The 23,224-nt window shown below is 37.0% G+C and overlaps 1 protein-coding gene across 6 annotated transcripts in view; it reads right to left on the reverse strand.

Moving 5' to 3' along the window:
- Positions 1–23,224, reverse strand: part of DOCK9 (dedicator of cytokinesis 9) — a 341,474-nt gene that overhangs the window by 59,998 nt on the left and 258,252 nt on the right. For 3 of the 6 annotated variants that reach the window (XM_077158575.1, XM_077158574.1, XM_077158576.1), the window contains exons 34-38: positions 19,246–19,379; positions 17,186–17,300; positions 5,512–5,578; positions 4,046–4,093; positions 1,386–1,522 (exon numbers count right to left, since the gene is read on the reverse strand). In XM_077158575.1, coding sequence (XP_077014690.1) covers positions 1,386–1,522; positions 4,046–4,093; positions 5,512–5,578; positions 17,186–17,300; positions 19,246–19,379 — 501 coding nt within the window. Of the gene's footprint in view, positions 1–764; positions 809–1,385; positions 1,523–4,045; positions 4,094–5,511; positions 5,579–17,185; positions 17,301–19,245; positions 19,380–23,224 lie in introns of all 6 variants that reach the window. The other 3 variants (XM_077158579.1, XM_077158577.1, XM_077158580.1) reach the window with 2 other exon arrangements.

A 23,224-nucleotide genomic window follows, 5' to 3' on the forward strand; every position in this document is an offset into this window, starting at 1 on the left:
AAAACTCTTGGTTTTATTCAACCCCCTTGTCTGCAGAGCTTGAAATAACCCTAACAGATGGGATGTTGACATATCAAGTATTGTTGCCTTAAATGTCACTAATGTACACCCTACAGTTAAGTGTATAACTCAGAATTAGTATTTTAAGGCTACTAATTCAATGTGTGGTAGACTGACATAATATTGATTTAAATTTTGCCTAGAATTTTATAAAGAGAGACTACACCAATTACATTTAACTTTGCTGGGTGTAGAAGAGTGGGAAGCTGCTGTATTTTGATTCCTCAGCCTTCTTTTGAATATAAGGCACTGAAAATAGTTTCTTTGCTCTTAGCCTACATTTAGAAAAAGTGAGAAAGTCACAGTGAATGGAATTCTTATGATTAGAAATGATGGGAAGATATTAATAACCATGTTTTAAAGGCAGTACTTAGGATGAGAACAAAGAATTTGCTAGATAAAATAATATAGCTGTGTCATGCTTGAAGAGGAGATGGGAAAATTCAGGGAACAGACCACTCACAGAAATGGTATTTACTATAAATACTCACATTAGTTTTAAACATAAATTTCTAGAAGGAGTATACAATGCCATGTCCCCTCTGATGATCGATAAAAATAAATTAAAAGTACTCTCCCATTTGGCAGAATCTCTATTGTGAAGTTAGAAAGCCCCAAAGTGAGGAAGGCAAGATGAACAAAAAGGTTTCGGTTTTGCAAGGGAAGCGGCCTCATAAGCAGACTTCAACCTGATTAAATCTTACCATTGTCTACAGAAATTCCAAGCACACTTGATATCTTTCTCACACTGAAAACACAGAAAAAGTCACTTTGTTATTGGACGCTTTTTCACACCCTCACAAATTGATTCACGGGTTTCATGTTTTCACAGCAGTTTAAAGATTAACACACATTCAAAGGAGAAATGTCAGAATGTGGATGCTTGATCAATTACACACACAGTATCAGGAAGGACCTGAAGGAATCCATACCAGATGTTGTCAGGAGTTGCAGGGGAAAGAAAAGTCAATACCTAACAATAAGTTGGCTCCAGGTAATGAATCCAAATATTAAAATACCAGAGAATGTTTGACTATCAAATCTGCTAAATTTCGTCTTAAAAATACCAAGCACAGGAGATGTGGCAAAAGGTCTAAAACTTTTAGGTTGGGTGCTGTAGCTGACCACGTTCCACATTATGTCACTCCCAAATGCTGAGCACTCTTTTCCAAGGAAGGGAACTGTGCCATGAACTCTTCATCCTACTTGCTTTGTGCTGGAAGAAAAATCAAGTTGGTGATGTGGTCTGGTGTGGCCTGGGGCTGTTCCCTCTTAGATGTCAGATGAGATGGCTGGCTGTTATGATGGCATGTCATGGGACTTACTGTGGTTAAAAGTGAGAGAGTTATCCAGGCTGCCCAGCTGCTGCAATCTGGCATGCATCATTCCTGTTCTGTTACGGGAAACAGGCAATGTCTGAGATTTTCGATCATGAACTATGGGTCCCAACCCCTCCTGGTTCCTGCAACATGAGTGAAATGGGATAGAAGCAAAAGTTAGACCTGTTACACTGCAGCGAGACGTGGAGCATTAGTGAAGCCATTACAGCACAAACGAGACTGGCGGCGCCTGACTCAGCGCAGCTGAGCAGCCTGCTTTGGGTTGTATGAGAGCCAGAGACAAAGACAGCAGCTCTTACGGGGTTCACAGCAAAACATCTGACAAAGAAGAAGCAAAATCAAGCCAAAGCAGAGACCTTTTCATTTTTAGAAAGTACGTGACAGATTCTACTTTTTTAAAAAATTGAGCATCACTTAAATGATGCTAAAGGTTAATGTTCTGACTATTGTCAAAACATCACAGATCATTTTGGATATTATTAAAGGGCAATTCTTTAAATTAAAAAATGCATCGAAAGAACAGAGAACAAACATGCAACGGAAGGGATTATATGAGGCAATTTTAACACCTTTATTCTTACCCAGGCAGGAAGGAGAAGAGCCATACACTTTGTTAAACTTGTCAGCAATCAAGTGAAGAAAATAGAAAAGTGATCTGGGTTAGCAATCAAATAGCTAACTTCCTATTGTGTACCATCACCAGAGCAGATGAAAAATGAAACCAGTGCTGGAATCACACCTGTTCCCCGTTCCACAGCCAACCATTTCCCTCACTGTGTTATTGTGTGTAGTATAACAGGACATGCATGGACTCTCATCAGACAACATGCTGCTGGATGCTTTCAAAGTGACACAATGAAAAGGCATGGTATTTATAAAACTGGACTATCACGGATGGCAGACACTGTCAAAGTTTAAATTACAGTTCAGGATTTTTTCACATGCAGCAGAGACCAAAGTGCATAAAACAAAGTAACATGATCTTCCATTCTTGTTTTCCTAGACCTACCCACTTTTAAGGTAGTTAAATGAAGTAAACCTATATATGCCAATATATACAGGGTGCTTATGAAGTTGGAAGATTTTCTTTAAAAAATTAAAGCAATTTCCATGGAATAAAATAAATTGACAGTTTCACAAAATCCAATTCTAAAATATTTTGTTGAAACCAAAATCTTCAGCTTTCTACATTTACCATTTTAAGCTCTGAGTCACTTTATTCTGTTTTGCATAGCATTCTCCAAATGCTATCTTGTGACGTGGGTTACAGTTACTAGCTCAACATAGCACCTGCTATGAAAAATATACCATTCATCCATCTCCACAGGACAAATTCAAAGGAATAAAATCTAGAATGAGGTGGCAATGGTACAAAGACATCCTGTATATATCTGTAGTTAGTACTCAAATAAAAATCAAATAAAAAATTACTGTTATAAAAATAAGAGTTAAAATTAGAGAACTTTTAGTGACATATTTCAATAAAAATTGAAAATACATATTAACAGAGGGAATAAGCAAAATATTGTTTTTAAAAAATATATATATATCATTTTATTTCTTAACACATAATGCAATTCTGAACATTTTTCAGATATCCCTAGAAGAGAACAATGTTTACATAGAAAATGAATCTTAACACTCAAATAGAAGTCTATTAAAATTCTTTGCCATAAAACAGAACTACAAATGATAAAAGATAGCAAAAACTCAATTACAACTAAATTTTGAAAGCTTTCTTAAAACCCAGATATAAGTTTACTTTTAATTAAACTGGAAGGAAGAAAAAAGGTTACATATATTATACTTGGACCAGGAGCCTATAAATACACTAACACAGAATGGCTCACATACAGAGAAAATAAAAATATAGACACACTGAACAGATAAATGGGCAGAAATAAGAAATTGGTAACAGACAGGAAGAACTTAGTAACAGATAGGAAATACTTCCAAAGAAGAGCTGTTTGGGCACAAGTCAGCAAGAAGTTTCTGGCTCTCCCTGAACTCAATGCAGAATCAACAAAGAATTCTGATCAGATAACAAATTGGAGTATGTATAGATTATTCAGAATGAGAAGGGAAAAGTCAATTGTTGAGAAAGTTTTGTGGAGGTCCAAACAAACTTGGGGTGGATCAAAAATGTTCTTTCATTAAGGAAGAAGGAAGGGGTCAGGTGAGAAATTACTATCTATGTATCTGGGAGCAAGAATGGTAAAAATGACTATTGAAAGTAAAACGGGGAATAAAAATCATTGAGGATGGAGGAAGAGAAAAAAAAACCCACCTCCAGAGGAACTGGGAAGAAGAGAAAGAAGGAGACAGAGTGAAGAGAGTATGAGAAGAGTTTGGAGCGAAGTGCAGAAGTGTTTTAACAGGCCACTGAACAAATGCTTTCCAAGAGATACGTATAAAACAAAATAAGACAGAAGGAATATCGGAATGTAGGTGAAAGATGCTACCAGATTTTTACAGTGGCAATCCAAAGGCCGACCAACTGTCTTCACTGTTGCTTATGTGAATTCCAACTGCCAATCACCACAGATGACAATCCTCACACGTTCAAATCCAAGAAATACAGAAGGGGGAGGGAGAGGAGGGAAACCAGTCGACACAACATCTCAAACTAAAACATTCAACAGTACCTGGCTATGTATCGTTTTCCCATGTACTGGAACTGGTGCAAGCAGACCCTGCAGATAAGATAAAAAATTATTAGGGGAAACTTAAAGATAAAATTGTTTTCAACACATTGCTTTGTTAAAACCTATTAACAATAATGATTCAATAAAGTCTTAAATCTACCATTAGCCCCCTTACTTTGGGTTTTGTCTACACCCAGTGAAAATTATTAACCTATAAGGGAGGCCCCATCTTGTGCTGCTCTCAGCACTGCAATGGACTACATGAGGAACACAGAAGAAGGGCCCATGACTGATAAGATTTTCCATCTACTCAGAGTTTGGAACCTTATTCAAAGGCAGTTTTACCTTAGAAATCACGTTGGGAACCATTACACTGTTCTGAGATGTGTATTCTCCCTCATTCAAAGTTATACAAGGAGTACTCTAATTTGGCTCAAGTGTATGTACTAGTCTTTTACAGACATCAAGTATTGGAGAGTTTGTTTTATTTTGTTTTAGTATATCCAAAAAAAAAAAAAAAAAAACAAAACCCAACAAACAACAGGGAAGTCAACTTAAAAAAAAATCATATTAAAAAATAATGTCTAGTAGGTTCCTCTGGCATTAAATCTCAGTCTCAACCACATGACAACTCTCATTTTTAATTCAGCAGAGGGAGGAGATGTGAAACTGAAATTGACCACATCCTCCACTGGAGGGTCCACAATCTCTCACCTGTAATTCCAAAATACACAAAGCTCTGAAAACCACAGGTTTTCACCTGTTTGTAGAAATATATTTAGCAAAACATTACCCATAATAACAGCTATAAAGCTATTTATAGTTATTTATCCAGTGACTGAATAATCATACATTTTACTGTGGAAATGATAATGTATACGATTATGTGGTGTTGCCTGAGACCATGCTGAGCTATGTAAAATATGCTTTGTGTACATTTTTCAAAAATCTGAAAAATTTTTGAATTCTGAAAATCTTCTAGCCACAGTAGTTTCAGAAAAGGGATTTTAGACCTATGTTTCCAAAAGTAAACAGAAACTAGGACTCAAAAGTAAAATTGAGATAATATAAATAATATATAAGATTTCTTTTTACTTATTTTTAAATTATATCAATTTTTCTGCCTTAGTTTCTGTATGTGTTCAATCTTTTGAGTTAGATTTAACTTAGGAAAGCAGCATTCAATAAATACATTTTGTTATTAAAATGGCCTATACACATAAGCAGTTACCTCTCATCTATGACAAGCATACATCTGCAACAATTTAAGGCTAGCTACTGCCACTGGGCCATGAGCCACCGAGATCAGGGTCAGGATCAGTTCCAGAAGAAAGAAACAACTTAAAGAGTAAGTAAGCGAAGATCTGATACATGCTGCATTCCTAGATCAATTAGGCAGTATTAGTCACACCTTTCAATTATGCAGGAAAAATCAAGAGGCAATAAGCAAAGACAAAACTACTCACTCAGATATTGTAAAAAAATCCATAAGTTCAGATGTAGAAGCTTTGTTCCAATATGTAAATAAAGCATCTGGAAAAGTAAACATTTATTTGGTCAGAATCACAATGCACATTAGGTACATTATGGAGACTCACCAATTATGAGAATGGGAAGAGACCTCAGAGTATATGCCTCTAATGTCCCCTTGCCCCACTTCCTTTTATAGTTGATCAAAGGACAAACAACAGAGACTAATCTATAGTGTATAATATATACTACAGCTCATTCAATTTAAAGAAGTTGCATTTGAACACTGAACTTGAATTTCATCGTATATCATATAGTACTAGTAACACAATGCATATTTAACTCACACATAATGTGCTCTTAAATAGATGAGAACACAAGTGGGTATAATGTTAGGCTTTCTCTTCTCTTACTACAGAAACTCTCTCCAGCAGGGAAAGCCGTTGAAAACTCTTGCACGTATATATGTACCCCTTCCCAGTACAAACACACACACACACACACACACACACACACACACACACTGAAATGGAAACATGCATACAACACTCATTGTTGCGCTCTGAGTTTCTAATTCAATAATATGCATAAAATATGATCTGACAGCACATGTGCATTTACCCCATTATTTTTGAAGTTGCATAATATTTCACTTTATGGATGCACTATGATTGAGTTAACCCATCCCCCACTGATGGACATTTACTGTTTATATTCCCTAACATCTGCTCTTATAAATTTTGACTTGATGAACATTCTTTTACATGGGTCTTTGTACTCATGTATAAGTATATCTACAGGACAAATTCCCACAAGTGTAATGGCTGTGTTAAATGGTATTATGTACATTTACAATTGTGACACCTATTACCAAATAATCTACTGACCAAGCAGTGTATGAGAGTTCCTGTTTCCCAACACTAGGGCACATTAAGAACACATGCCTGGTCTTAATCTAGGGTAACTTAGCATATTTTTTTGGTTAAGGTAAATTTTAAAAATTCATAGGATTTTTAAAACATAGGATGTTCTCTGTGCTTGTTAACCATTTAGTATTGCACAAGAGTGTTCTCAGTTTCTGGGTTTTTATATTTTACATTGAACTTGAGAAATAAAGAAGTGATCTATCTCAGGGAAAAAGCAATTTCGTCTTTGGTGCCTAGGATGAACTGGAGTACAAGGCAGCTGAGAGGGTGGTTGCACAGAGATGCTGATGGCTCATGAAGATGTACACTCATTGACCTTTACTCTTTACTGGTCAAGAACAGTCACAGGAAGGGGGAGTGGTAAGGGGACTTACTGAGAATCTATTCTGTGCCAGGCACTATGCTAGCTGGCCTCATGATTTCACATATACTGAGTCAACTCATCCTCAACATAGTCCTGTAAGACAGACAGAGTTCCCATTTACAGATGTGCTAAATGAGGTTCAGAGAAGTTAAGCAGTTCTCCCAATTACCAGCCTAAAGAAATATGGCTCATGGGGAGTTAAATCAAATACATCTCCTCTAAAATCCAGATTCAGCCTATTAGACCAGTGTCAAGGGTGAGTCAGGGAGCTCCCATTGTTTGGGGGATTTTAGAATCCAGAGGGCCAACACGGGGTACATGAGGCTGGTCATCTCTGTAAGGTGAGCATGCAGAGAGTCATGGAAAGAGGCAAAGTCTTGTGGGTCTACTCCGAGGTATCTGTGGGTATCCTAGCATCGCACCAAACAGAACCCAGCACCCAGCAGAGCAACACTAGCTCTGCTTTGCTTGGTCTATCTCAGGCTACTGGCTGAGGAGAACAGGAAGATGCAGGGCAACTCTGTAAAGGAGGGTGGGAGCACAAGAAAATACAGAGAGTGAGGGGCCAGACTTGCAGAAGGTGCTCGTTAAACTACAAAGAATAAAAGAAAAGGAGCTGGAGAGGGGGCCAAGATGGAGGCTTAGTAAGGTGCGCGCGTCTTAGTTCCTCCTCCAGAACAACTACTAAATAACCAGAAACAGTACAGAACAGCTCCCAGAGCCACGACAGAGACCGGACACACAGCGCACCACAGTCTGGACTGGCTGGACCAATTGCGAGAATCCGCTGCGGTGAGATCCCCGAGTGGCGCGCGCTTCCCCGGGACACGGTGGCTGGCAGCTGGCGCCCCTCCTTCCCTCCTTCCCGGGCCAGCTGAGAGACTCGGAGAGGTAAGTTCCCCAAGCCACGGCGGCTGGCACCCCTCCCTTGCGGGCGGCTTCCCGGACCGGCTACGAGTCTCAGATCAGCGAGATCTCCAAGCCGCGGCGGCCGGCGACTGGCGCCCCTCATCCACAGGCGGCTTCCCGGTCCGGCAGTGAGACTCGGATCAGCGAGATCCCTAAGCCGCGGAGGGTGGTGGCCGGCGCCCGTCTGCCGCAGGCGGCTACCCAGAGGAAAAGGAAAGAGTCTCTAACAGTAGCAGGGACCAAGTCCAACCAAACACCAATAGTGGCATTAATAAACAACAAATTCTGACTACTAAAAATAGGCCCCCAGCTCAGGCGAATCTGATCAAGGCGGAAGTCGCCTATTGGGCTAACTGAAAAAGAGGAAAGGGGGTGAAACAGAGTCTTCTGTGGCTGTTTCTACAGAGGTTTGGTGCCTCTGGGCTCAGCGCTGGGATTACACAGGTTGCAACTGCCCCAAACGCAGAAACAGGCTGCTTTTAGGGCTCTCTACCACCTGAACCTTCCCCACGGGAGGGGTGAAATGCATCTCAGGTGGAATCCCTCTCTCAAGGAATTCCAATCCCAGGACTTCGCAATTTGAAGCCATTAAAACCAGCCTACAACCTTTCCTCTGTCTCCACCACACACACAACAGGGAGAGCCTTCCAAAGTTAAAGGAGCCACAACATCTTTTGCTGGTGGGAGGTGCAGACAGGCAAGCACCACATACTGGGCAGGATAAGAAAAACAGAGCCCAGAGACTTCACAGGAAAGTCTTTCAACCTGCTGGGTATCACACTCAGGAAAATCTGATTAAATGTCCAGACACCAGCAAAAAATAACAAATCACACCAGGAAAATTGAAGATATGGCCCAGTAAAAGGAACAAACCAATAGTTGAAATGAGATACAGGAGCTGAGAAAACTAATTCTGAATATACGAACAGAAATGGAAAACCTCTTCAAAAACCAAATCAATAAATTGAGGGACGACATGAAGAAGGCAAGGGATGAACAAAAAGAAGAAATGGAAAGTCTGAAAAAACAAATCACAGAACTTATGGGAATGAAAGATACAGTAGAAGAGTTGAAAAAAACAATGGAACTTTAAGGCATATTATGAAGCCACAGTGGTCAAAACAGCATGGTATTGGCATAAAGATAGATATATCGACCAATGGAATTGAATAGAGTGTTCAGATATAGACCCTCTCATCTATGGACATTTGATCTTTGATAAGGCAGTCAAGCCAACTCACCTGGGACAGAACAGTCTCTTCAATAAATGGTGCCTAGAGAACTGGATATCCATATGCAAAAGAATGAAAGAAGACCCACATCTCACACCCTATACAAAAGTTAACTCAAAATGGATCAAAGATCTAAACATTAGGTCTAAGACCATAAAACAGTTAGAGGAAAATGTAGGGAGATATCTTATGAATCTTACAATTGGAGGCGGTTTTATGGACCTTAAACCTAAAGCAAGAGCACTGAAGAAGGAAATAAATAAATGGGAACTCCTCAAAATTAAACACTTTTGTGCATCAAAGAACTTCATCAAGAAAGTAGAAAGACAGCCTACACAACGGGAGACAATATTTGGAAATGACATATCAGATAAAGGTCTAGTATCCAGAATTTATAAAGAGATTGTCCAACTCAACAACAAAAAGACAGCCAACCCAATTACAAAATGCGAAAAAGACTTGAAGAGACACCTACCAGAAGAGGAAATACAAATGGCCAAAAGGCACATGAAGAGATGCTCAATGTCCCTGGCCATTAGAGAAATGCAAATCAAAACCACAATGAGATATCATCTCACACCCACCAGAATGGCCATTATTAACAAAACAGAAAATGACAAGTGCTGGAGAGGATGCGGAGAAAGAGGCACACTTATCCACTGTTGGTGGGAATGTCAAATGGTGCAACCACTGTGGAAGGCAGTTTGGTGGTTCCTCAAAAAGCTGAATATAGAATTGCCATATGACCCAGCAATACCATTGCTGGGAATCTACTCAAAGGACTTAAGGGCAAAGACACAAACAGACATTTGCACACCAGTGTTTATAGCAGCATTATTTACAATTGCAAAGAGATGGAAACAGCCAAAATCTCCATCAACAGAAGAGTGGCTAAACAAACTGTGGTATATACATACGATGGAATATTATGCAGCTTTAAAACAGGACAAACTTATGAAGCATGTAATAACATGGATGGACCTAGAGAACATTATGCTGAGTGAGTCTAGCCAAAAACTAAAAGACAAATACTGTATGGTCCCACTGATGTGAACCAACATTCGAGAATAAACTTGGAATATGTCATTGGTAACAGAGTTCAGCAGGAGTTAGAAACAGGGTAAGATAATGGATAATTGGAGCTGAAGGGATACAGACTGTGCAACAGGACTAGATACAAAAACTCAAAAATGGACAGCACAATAATACCTAATTGTAAAGTAATCATGTTAAAACACTGAATGAAGCTGCATCTGAGCTATAGGTTTTTGTTTTGTTTTGTTTTTTTTACTATTATTACTTTTATTTTTTTTCTCTATATTAACATTCTATATCTTTTTCTGTTGTGTTGCTAGTTCTTCTAAACCAATGCAAATGTACTAAGAAACGATGATCATGCATCTATGTGATGATGTTAAGAATTACGGATTGCATATGTAGAATGGTATGATTTCTAAATGTTGGGTTAATTTCTTTTTTTCCGTTAATTAATAAAAAAAAAATGGAAACCTACAATGGTAGATTTCAAGAGACAGAGGTTAGAATTAGTGAACTGGAGGATGGAACATCTGAATTCCAAAAAGAAACAGAAACTATAGGGAAAAGAATGGAAAAATTTGAGCAGGGGATCAGGGAATTGAATGATAATATGAAGCGCACAAATATACGTGTTGTGGGTGTCCCAGAAGGAGAAGAGAAGAGAAAAGGAGAGAAAAATTAATGGAAGAAATTATCACTGAAAATTTCCCAACTCTTATGAAAGGCCTAAAATTACAGATCCAAGAAGTGCAGTGCACCCCAAAGAGAATAGATCCAAATAGGCGTTCTCCATGACACTTACTAGTTAGAACACCAGAGGTCAAAGAAAAAGAGAGGATCTTGAAAGTAGCAAGAGAAAAACAATCCATCACATACAAGGGAAACCCAATAAGACCATGTGTAGATTTCTCAGCAGAAACCATGGAGGTAAGAAGACAGTGGGATGATATATTTAAATTACTAAAAGAGAAAAACTGCCAACCAAGAATTCTATATCCAGCAAAACTGTCCTTCAAAAATGAGGGAGAAATTAAAACATTCTCAGACAAAAAGTCACTGAGAGAATTTGTGACCAAGAGACCAGCTCTGCAAGAAATACTAAAGGGAGAACTAGAGTCAGATACGAAAAGACAGAAGAGAGAGGTGTGGAAAAGAGTGTAGAAAGAAGGAAAATTAGGTATGATATATATAATACAAAAGGCAAAATGGTAGAGGAAAGTATTACCCAAACAGTAATAACACTAAATGTTAATGGACTGAATTCCCCAATCAAAAGACATAGACTGGCAGAATGGATTAAAAAACAGGATCTTTCTATATGCTGTCTACAGGAAACACATCTTAGACCCAAAATAAACATAGGTTGAAAGTGAAAGGTTGGGAAAAATATTTCATGCAAATAACAACCCGAAAAGAGCAGGAGTAGCTATACTAATATACAACAAATTAGACTTCAAATGTAAAACAGTTAAAAGAGACAAAGAAGGACACTATCTACTAATAAAAGAAACAATTAAACAAGAAGACATAACAATCATAAACATTTACACACCGAATCAGAATGCCCCAAAATACGTGACGAATACACTGCAAATACTTAAAAGGGAAATAGACACATCTACCATAATAGTTGGAGACTTCAATTCCCCACTCTCATCAATGGACAGAACATTTAGACAGAGGATCAATAAAGAAACAGAGAATTTGAATATTATAATAAATGAGCTATACTTAACAGACATTTATAGGACATTACACCCCACAACAGCAGGATACACCTTTTTCTCAAGTGCTCATGGATCATTCTCAAAGATAGACCATATGCTGGGTCACAAAGCAAGTCTCAACAAATTTAAAAAGATTGAAATCATACACACTTTCTCAGATCATAAAGGAATGAAGTTGGAAATCAATAATAGGCAGAGTGCCAGAAAATTCACAAATACATGGAGGCTCAACAACACACTCTTAAACAACCAGTGGGTCAAGGAATAAATTACAAGAGAAATTAGTAAATATCTCGAGGCGAATGAAAATGAAAACACAACATATCAAAACCTATGGGATGCAGCAAAGGCAGTGCTAAGAGAGAAATTTATTGCCCTAAATGCCTATATCAAAAAAGAAGAAAGGGCAAAAATTCGGGAATTAACTGTCTACTTGGAAGAACTGGAGAGAGAACAGCAAACTAACCCCAAAGCAAGCAAAAGGAAAGAAGTAACAAAAGATTAGAGCAGAAATAAATGAAATTGAGAACATGAAAACAATAGAGAAAATCAATAAGACCAGAAGTTGGTTCTATGAGAAAATCAATAAGATTGATGGGCCCTTAGCAAGATTGACAAAAAGAAGAAGAGAGAGGATGCAAATAAATAAGATCAGAAATGGAAGAGGAGACATAACCACTGACCTCACAGAAATAAAGGAGGTAATAACAGGATACTATGAACAACTTTACGCTAATAAATACAACAATGTAGATGAAATGGACAAGTTCCTAGAAAGGCATGAACAACCAACTTTGACTCAAGAAGAAATAGATGACCTCAACAAACCAATCACAAGTAAAGAAATTGAATCAGTTATTCAAAAGCTTCCCAAAAAGAAAAGTCCAGGACCAGATGGCTTCACATGTGAATTCTACCAAACATTCCAGAAAGAATTAGTACCAACCCTGATCAAACTCTTCAAAAAAATTGAAGTGGACGGAAAGCTACCTAATTCATTCTATGAAGCCAACATCACCCTCATACCAAAACCAGGCAAAGATATTACAAAAAAAGAAAACTACAGACCAATCTCTCTAATGAATATAGATGCAAAAATCCTCAATAAAATTCTAGCAAATCGAATCCAGCAACACATTAAAAGAATTATACATCATGACCAAGTAGGATTCATCCCAGGTATGCAAGGATGGTTCAGCATAAGAAAATCAATTAATGTAATACACCATATCAACAAATCAAAGCAGAAAAATCACATGATCATCTCAATTGAAGCAGAGAAGGCATCTGACAAGATTCAACATCCTTTCCTGTTGAAAACACTTCAAAGGATAGGAATACAAGGGAACTTCCTTAAAATGATAGAGGGAATATATGAAAAACCCACAGCTAATATCATCCTCAATGGGGAAAAATTGAAAACTTTCCCCCTAAGATCAGGAACAAGACAAGGATGTCCATTATCACCACTATTATTCAACATCGTGTTGGAGGTTCTAGCCAGAGCAATTAGACAAGAAAAAGAAATACAGGGCATCAAAATTGGAAAGGAAGAAGTAAAACTATCACTGTTTGCAGACGATATGATACTATACGTCGAAAACCCTGAAAAATCCACAACAAAACTACTAGAGCTAATAAATGAGTACAGCAAAGTAGCAGGTCACAAGATCAACATTCAAAAATCTGTAGTGTTTCTATACACTAGCAATGAACAAGCTGAGGGGGAAATCAAGAAACGAATCCCATTTACAATTGCAACTAAAAGAATAAAATACTTAGGAACAAATTTAACTAAAGAGACAAAAGACCTATACAAAGAAAACTACAAGAAACTGTTAAAAGAAATCACAGAAGACCTAAATAGATGGAAGTAATACTGTGTTCATGGATTGGAAGACTAAATATAGTTAAGATGTCAATTCTACCTAAATTGATTTACAGATTCAACGCAATACCAATCAAAATCCCAACAACTTATTTTTCAGAAACAGAAAAACCAATAAGCAAATTTATCTGGAAGGGCAGGGTGTCCCAAATTGCTAAAAGTATCTTGAGGAAAAAAAACGAAGCTGGAGGTCTCACGCTGCCTGACTTTAAGGCATATTATGAAGCCACAGTGGTCAAAACAGCATGGTATTGGCATAAAGATAGATATATCGACCAATGGAATCGAATAGAGTGTTCAGATATAGACCCTCTCATCTATGGACATTTGATCTTTGATAAGGCAGTCAAGCCAACTCACCTGGGACAGAACAGTCTCTTCAATAAATGGTGCCTAGAGAACTGGATATCCATATGCATAAGAATGAAAGAGGACCCGTATCTCACACCCTATACAAAAGTTAACTCAAAATGGATCAAAGGTCTAAACATTAGGTCTAAGATCATAAACAAGTTAGAGGAAAATGTAGCGAGATATCTTATGAATCTTACAATTGGAGGCGGTTTTATGGACCTTAAACCTAAAGCAAGAGCACTGAAGAAGGAAATAAATAAATGGAATTTTATTTATTTCAAAATTAAACACTTTTGTGCATCAAAGAACTTCATCAAGAAAGTAGAAAGACAGCCTACACAACGGGAGACAATATTTGGAAATGACATATCAGATAAAGGTCTAGTATCCAGAATTTATAAAGAGATTGTTCAACTCAACAACAAAAAGACAGCCAACCCAATTACAAAATGCGAAAAAGACTTGAAGAGACACCTACCAGAAGAGGAAATACAAATGGCCAAAAGGCACATGAAGAGATGCTCAATGTCCCTGGCCATTAGAGAAATGCAAATCAAAACCACAATGAGATATCATCTCACAACCGCCAGAATGGCCATTATCAACAAAACAGAAAATGACAAGTGCTGGAGAGGATGTGGAGCACACTTATCCACTGTTGGTGGGAATGTCAAATGGTGCAACCACTGTGGAAGGCAGTTTGGCGGTTCCTCAAAAAGCTGAATATAGAATTGCCATATGACCCAGCAATACTATTGCTAGGTATCTACTCAGAGGACTGAAGGGCAAAGACACAAATGGATATTTGCACACCAATGTTTATAGCAGCATTATTTACAATTGCAAAGAGATGGAAACAGCCAAAATGTCCATCAACAGACAAGTGGCTAAACAAACTGTGGTATATTCATATGATGGAATATTATGCAGCTTTAAGACAGAATAAACTTATGAAGCATGTAATAACATGGATGGACCTAGAGAACATTATACTGAGTGAGTCTAGCCAAAAACTAAAGGACAAATACTGTATGGTCCCACTGATGTGAACCGACATTAGAGAATAATCTTGGAATATGTCATTGGTAACAGAGACCATCAGGAGATAGAAATAGGGTAAGATAATGGGTAATTGGAGCTGAAGGGATACAGACTGTGCAACAGGACTGGATACAAAAACTCAGAAATGGACAGCACAATAATGCCTAATTGTAATGTAATTATGTTAAAACACTGAATGAAGCTGCATCTGAGGTATAGTTTTTTTTTATTTTATTTTTTAATTTTTTATTTTTATTTTCTTCTATTATCGCTTTATTTCTTTTTCTGTTGTCTTTCTATTTCTTTTTCTGAATCGATGCAAATGTACTAAGAAATGATGAATATACATTTATGTGACGATATTAAGAATTACTGATTGTATATGTAGAATGGAATGATTTCTAAATGTTGTGTTAGTTAATTTTTTTAATTAATAAAAAAAAAAAAGAAAAGGAGCTAGGTCCCTCTAGAAGTAGTTAACTATAAAGTTTACAAAATTAATTTGGTTAGCTGTTTGATAAATATCTGTGGAGGCAATTTCTTCACCACCCCACACACAAAAAGGAATTCTACGTAGACTTTTCTAATGTGATAATTTAAACAATAAAGCTTTTGTAAGAAAATATAGATGACTGCCTTCATGACCTTGGGGGTAGGTGATGAATTCCTGAAACGAACACAGAAAAAATTCTAATTATAAAGGTAAAACACTGATAACTTGATGGCAATTTAAAAAAAGATATTCAAAACTGTTTTGAATAGGTGGTACCATTTTTTTTTACCTTTTATTTTGAAATAATTTCAAACTTATAGGGGTTATAAAAAGAATACAAACCTATGCAGAAAACTCCCAACATACCCCTCCCCTCCCAGATCTGCCAATTTTTACATTGGTGGTTGTATTTAAAAAACATGTACATAGCATTCCAAAGGGCGGATTTTAAAATCTTTCACTTGGATGTGATAGTTCTGGCACACTTGTCTTTAAAAAGCAATAACGTTCTAGTTATTTATCATAATGTGAGGCAAAGTTTAAAATATTTGTCTTAAATGGGAAGTGTTTCAACTTTATAATTTAAACATCAAAGTAAGTGCTCTGTACTTCTGTACTTGGTTGTCATTCATAGAAAATTGTGTTTGTTCATTTGTTCCTTTTTTCAAATAGATATTTTCAAGTAACAAATGAATGGAAGAATAAAACAGTCCATGGAGATAACAATTAAGCATTTTAAGGATAGGCCTGCCATTCCTAACATTTGAGTTACAAGGTCAGGCAGCTAATATTGCTGAAATAGAAGCTCAATGTACAAGAAACACTTATTTTGCGGCAGAAATAATTTCCGCTGGATTTTTAGGGCCCATACCTATTATCAGATACAAGCAGCAAAAGAGGCCTTTGGATTCTTACAAAAAGAACACAGCATTTTGTTTTCAAAAGAGTTCATCTTAATTCAGTGACCTTAATGAAGCTCATTAAGCTTTTAATTTGTTGCAGGGAAAAAAAGACAAGATTTTTGACCAAGATAAGAATTTTGACATTCTACCTTGACACAGTTTCATTGGATTGGTTATATTACACAACTAGATTTAAAATTGTACTGTTATACATGTTTAAAAGCTTTATGTGGTACAGATAAAGCATTAATAATTGTGATCACTGCTGTTAAAAAATGTAGTTGTCAAACCCTTAATAAGAAACATAATCTACTAGGAAGTCACTATTTCTGTTAAAAATAACATATCTCCCTTACAATTAGAACCAGTAATGTCACGCACAATATAAATGAAAGGGATGTGTAAGTCCCCAAAACATATTTTCTAATACTAGAGATTGACAAACATAGTTATGCAAGTGGTTGGTAAGGAGGAGTTCAGACAAAATCAAAAGCTACTTCCATTATCTACTTCTGTCTCCTTTAGTTAAGATATGGAATTAACCTTTAATATAATATTTAAAAATAGATCCATTCCTATTTTACAAGTTATTTCCAATAACAAAATAATAAAATATTTTGCTCTGAATTAAGGTTTTAATTTCTACTACATTTAGTATATTAACATGCATTTCAAAAGAGGAAGAAAATCCTTTTTAATCTTTATATCCTTTCAACTAATTACAACCTTTTGAGAAAACAAATCAAATACCAAAACAAGGAAGGAAAAACAGAAATCTTCATTTTTTTTTACCTACCATCAGACATGCTTTTTAAGATATAAAGGAAACACATCAGCAGGCTTTTAATCTCAGATTGGTCAAGTTTGTCACACCGAACCACGGAATTTCCCAAAGTGCCACTTTGTTGGGGCTAAAAAAAAGAAAATAGAAGTGATTTTTTCCTTCAACTATGGGGGAAAATTTTAGTTCACTTTTTCCCCTTGGAAAAGAAAGATCCTTAGAAATTAGTCACAATATACAAATTGGAAGGCATGAGCAATTTATCAACAATTAAAACCACAGACACATCTTCACTCAAATATGCACAAATGTTGTTTTTCCACAGATGCTTTAGCTTGTCTTTTTTGCATACTTTCCTAAGGGACATGCCAGAAGACACAGACCTTTCAACTGGATAACTACTGTTTAAGTTATCAGCTTAAGTTCTGAAATGCCAAGAAAACCCTCATGCAAAAAAGTATGTGTGCTAGGATCAAACACAGAAATGATGATTCAGAAGACACTGCAGAACTAACTGTATCCTCTAGGGAAATAAAGTTGCTGAAACAACAAATCAAGTCTCTGGTGTCACAAGTGCCCGGAGGCAAGTCAAGTCCCTGTCATTCGGTAGACATCACAGGTACCCTCAGGGGAAAACAAGTGGTAGGTGCCTGACAGATACAAACAGAGACACCTCAACACAGCACTGCCAAAACCTCTAAACTGATGAGGTCATCCCATCATCAGCTTAGCTCAAACACTGCAAATGCCAGAAAGCTCAGGGCAGAGGGTGAAGGCAGTTTTGCCACTAAACAGCAGGTTCATTTGTTTAAAGGGTTCCCATTAAAAAAAAAGAACAAGAATCTCATCTCGTGATAAAAACACATGAGATTTAAAAATCCGCACTGTCCGTTTGCAAATTAAACCAGGAAAAACATTTTTGCCCAATACAAAGCAAAAAAGATCAGTGAAAAAATATTTTCATTCAAGGTATTGGTGGGCAACTGAAAAAATATACATTATAAGGAAGCTTAATAAACAACATGCAAGAATGCTTTTATTTAAGAAAGAAAGAAATGTACACTTAGTGGCAAAACCATGGTGCGGATGCATGATCACGCCCGTCTGTTTAATCAGAGCTGCTAGGGGAACTCAGTACTTCTTGCAGTGGGGGTGAAGGTGCAGCATGCAAAGTTTCCTCTGGTAAAGGTGGAATCGTGAAAAGGGAAAAATCCACAGTGACCCGGTTTTTCCTGGCTGACTGGCAGCTCTCCTCCTCCTTTCCAGTGCTGCGTATCACACAAGCAGAGTGCCTCCTGAACAGCTGCTCCCTCTGCCACATGAACGCATGTTAGGGTCAATGGAAAAGTCAGACATGTCATACACACACCACACCATAAAGCTTGCGCTCTCCACGACTGCATTTAAAATAATCAGGTCAGTGCCAGCCACAGTTTTAGGTGGTGAGCTTGTGAACCTGATGCCAAGGAAGGATGCTCTCCACATTTCTGAGAATTAGGAAGATATCCCGAATGTTCACCTGTAAATTGTGCTGCTCTGTGTGCCTGCTTATAACCGGAAATATCTTAGGAGAACAGTGCCCAAGATAATACCAAGCTGTCGTGCTTTCCAGGTTTAAATCCAAGTCTTTATTCTTTCCCACAAAGTTCCAAATAGAACAATTTCAAATCGAGCTTTATCCCTATTCACTGATATGATCAATTCATCTGTTTTGGAGTTGGCTTTAGACTTCATATCTATTAATCTGTATAACTGTGACATAAACTATGTTCTCTTAGCATCAAGACTAGGATGCTTCTGAGTGGCATTCTGATTTCCTTACCAGTCCACCCTGTGAGAATCATTTGCTCAAGGTACTCCATTGTAAACACTGTTCTGGGCTGACATCCTAGCAATGGAATCAGGGAGATTCAGAGAATAGGTCCCATCTTTAGCTAATGCTCTGACGAACTAACTCAGGTTAACAGAGGTGTTTTTTTTTAAAAAAAGTCAAACACTACAACGTGAAGCATGTTTACTTTGAGCTCCACCCACTAACTATAAGAAACACTTGAGTTATATGCAAAGCGAATTACCTTATCCAGGGAATAGCTTTTCTCACCATTCCTTTCTGGCAGGCTGTTACCAGAATCTGTGCTTATAAGAGATCCCCTCGAATCAGCATTTCTCACACTGTTGATATTTGGAGTTGAAGTGGTATATGGAGAAGCTAAATGGAAATTAACCCAAGAACAAAGTTTGGTAAGACAAAGCAATACAAACATAAACTCTGCACTTTATGAGAAACTCATTTCAAAGTGTTTATTTTTTCTTTAGGAAACTGGCTCAGGAATTGCTTTCAATTACCTCACCTTTAAAGAATCAGGTCATTAAGATGAGATAAAAAGAAACTTTCATCTGAAACATACAGACATAAATATCAACTCACTTCTTAGAAACTGTTGATTGCAAACACCAAAGGACATAGCTGTTTCTGAATGGGATGGAAAGAAAGCTTAAAAATAAAGATAAATTCACCTATAACTACCAAATAAAAAAATTAAACCATACACTTAAGTTTACAGTACTCAAACTATGCTGAGGTGCCCTAGTAAACACAGAAATGCGTGGTGGGGCACTTTAAATTTCCAAGGAAAACATGGTGATACTTGACATTTGTCCTATACTTCAGTTTCCACATTAGATCAAACTACATTCCTTTAGATGACATTATAGCTCTGTGAAGCTGGAGTTCTGGCAGCTGCTATGATACAAAACAAGTAGTGGGCAAAAACCAAGATGGAACAGGAAAGAGGGGGCACAGTGTTCAATCTGATTCCAAAGTTTGAGAAGTTATGCAGTGTCCAACTGGTACATACATTCCATGCATAAGTAATTGTTGGGTTTTAGTAATGAGATAAAAATAAATTTTAAAAATGTACATGTATTATTTACTTCAGATGGTGGACTAAGTCGTTAGACTATAAATACCTATTAAGTCATTTGCCCCTAATACTTAGTAAATATAACTGTTATATATATTTTTTCTTTTAGCCTAAGGATGGCATGAAAAAATTACCGTGATACCAGAGGAGCTGTGACCTAAGAATGTTTGGGAATCTCTGCCATTAGCAGTTAAGAGCAGAAAAGAAATCTAACTTGGAAATAAAATAGTGTTTGTGAAAAAAACATCTGAAGCATTTGAAGGTAGAAAAGAGCCCCCATATTGCTACTATGGAATTTTTTAAGCTTTAGGTAACTCTCATAATTAAAAATTACTCTTCAGACTTGTACATCCTGTGCTGAATCAAAAGGCATGCCCTTCACTTGAAAGGTTGGCTGTTTTTGCAGATTGCAGTAGGAGACTCTGGCACCATGCTCCTGCAAGCTGTAAGTACAGCCTTCCGTACCAAAGCTGAAGATGCAGTTACCAGCTTCTCAGAACAGGTTGGTTGTCTTCAGATTTCAGGAGGCAAATTAATTCCCATGGAAGAAGACACTGCACTTTAGCTTCTAATTTTTAAAAATAAATTACATAGCTAGCTCCTGGGTCATACCAAAGTGTTTTTTAAGTCACTCAGTTGTAGCATTTTTTAATTTGATGGCTAAGGGCATAAACATCTCTTTTCTCAGGTAAAGTCAAGATGGTCTTTAATCTTAGGAGGAAGACCTGCTATGATGAAGCAGTAAAATTCCTCTCCCTACCTAGCACTCATGCTTATCTACCACCATCCTTGAAACTGATTCATTGTATGGAAGTAAAAATAAGACCAAGAAAAGAAAAGCCAGGGGAATTTTAAAATACAAGTGAAAACTGGAACACGTACACCCTGGGCTTTACTGCCAGCCACAACCTGCATCTCCCTGCAACAGAAACTTTGAAACCGTCACAGAGGAGAGGGTGAAAACCCTATGAAGTAACCATGAATGAGTCTTTTTCTATATTCAGAGTGAAAATAAATATACATCATAACCAAATTATGATTATAATCCTCCTAGTTTAACAATAATTGATATTAAAATAGAACTCAGGAGAAAGAGATCGTCATAAAGGAAAATGAGATCCTAAAATCTCAGAGTTCTAGGCTTGATTCAAGAACTAGGGCCAAAATCCAAGGCAAACAGATGGAAATGTATAAATCAGTATCAGTATGCTTAACAGAACCACATTCCTGTTGTGTTTGTATTTAATATCCTGGCCCAGTCCACAACTTTTAAAAACCTTAACATATAAGTAAAATGAAAAGAAGTTTAGTTTACCTCCCTGCCCTCCACCACCTTATAGAGACAGTTCAATGCTACATATTGAATAAGCAGAAAAAGGAATCTGAGCCTATGAATCCTTTGAGTAGGATAACAACTGCTTAAGTAATTTTTATCCAGGCTCTGAATCAGTTTTAGAAATTCTCATGCACCACATTTCAAGATAATTAAGACAAACAAACAAACAAAAACAAAACTGCTGATGACTCACTCATTATATGTGGAAAAAGGATTTCTACTAAACAAAGATGTAAGGAGAAAATCTGCTCTGGAAGGACAAGCAGAGACTAAAAGTAACCGAAAACCCCTTAAAGACTAAAAGAAGAGTTGCTAAAGAGACCAGATAACTAAAAACCAAAAAACTAATTGCCCTGGAGAGCAATCCTAAAAAGGAACGAGGATTTATGCTTTTAAAGTGTGTGTGTGTGTATGTGGGGGGGAGATATATAGATAAAACCTAAGTATAAAGAAGCCTGTCATGTTGAATTCCTATGGAAAATAGTAGATCTGCAAACTGAAGTTCAGAAAGAGTAAAAAAGACATGCCAAACTATGTCAGTCTCAAGTAGTTTTCATAACTGCAACATGAAAACACAACAAAAGCCATTTGTGACATTTGGAACATATTAAAGATATCCAAAGGCTTATTTCTAAATTCTCAAAGATCCCAACTAACAAAGTGAAATCTGAATTGGAGAAGTGAGTCAAATTAGCACAAACATCCTCTCAGTTTAATTTCACACAAAGTCCTAAATACTTCTCTCTGAGACCCTTTCCTACTACAGTGTACTGGTTAGAGAGGACAGGGAATTAAAGATTTTCAATGAATTCCTAGGCTCCTGGACCTATCTGACTGGTTACTGAGGGCATAACACAAAATATCAATAACTTCAAAGACCTGTGCTTGTTATAATGGCAGTCAAAGAATAATAATGGGTGTTTACCATGCCAAGCACTGTATAGATCATATTAGCTCTTCATTCCTCATGATGATTCTGTTTTAGAGATTTGGACACTGAGGGTGGAGTGGATAAGCACCTTGTGCTCACGACAAATAGTAAATATTGAAGTCCAGGTATAAAACCACATTTGTCCAACTTTGAAGCCAGTGCCCTGAACTACTGCAGACTAAACCCTCTGAGAGAAAACCCCTTTCCCACTTGCTGCTTGAGCAGTGAGTAGACATGGACAGAGCAGAGGAAAGAAGACAGAGTGAAGGCCCCAGACAGAGTGAAGGCCCCAGACAGAGTGAAGGCAAATGAAACTTATGATAGTGGCTAACATAGGCTGAGTGTTCAACCACATACCAGGCTCTATTCCAAGCATGTATTAACTTATTTAATCTTTACAGGAGTTAATTGAGATACAATACTATGAAAAATTACTTAATTATAAAAAAGGATTTACATAATATTGATATTTCTTTTAGTTTCTAGTATCTTAGAGCAGCTAGAAGTAAAAACCTAAAATTGTGGAACTGTAATCCATGCCAAACTCTGAAATCTGTTCTACAACTAATTGTTGTGCTGTGCTTTGAAATTTATTGCTTTTTTTGTATATATGTTATTTTAATTTAATTTATTTTGTATTATCAAACCAAAACAACACACAAACATACAAACATGAACATTCTTAATATACAAACATGGAATGTTAATATACAAACATTTCATGTATGGTGTACAATCAATAGCTCACAATATCATCACATAATAGTATATTAATCACCATGATCATCCCCTAGAACATTTGCATCATTCCAGAAAAAGAAATAAAAAGAAAAAACTCACATATTCCATACCCCCTACCCTCC

This window comes from Tamandua tetradactyla, chromosome 4 (assembly GCF_023851605.1).
Source record: "Tamandua tetradactyla isolate mTamTet1 chromosome 4, mTamTet1.pri, whole genome shotgun sequence".
Taxonomy (NCBI): Eukaryota; Metazoa; Chordata; class Mammalia; order Pilosa; family Myrmecophagidae; genus Tamandua; species Tamandua tetradactyla.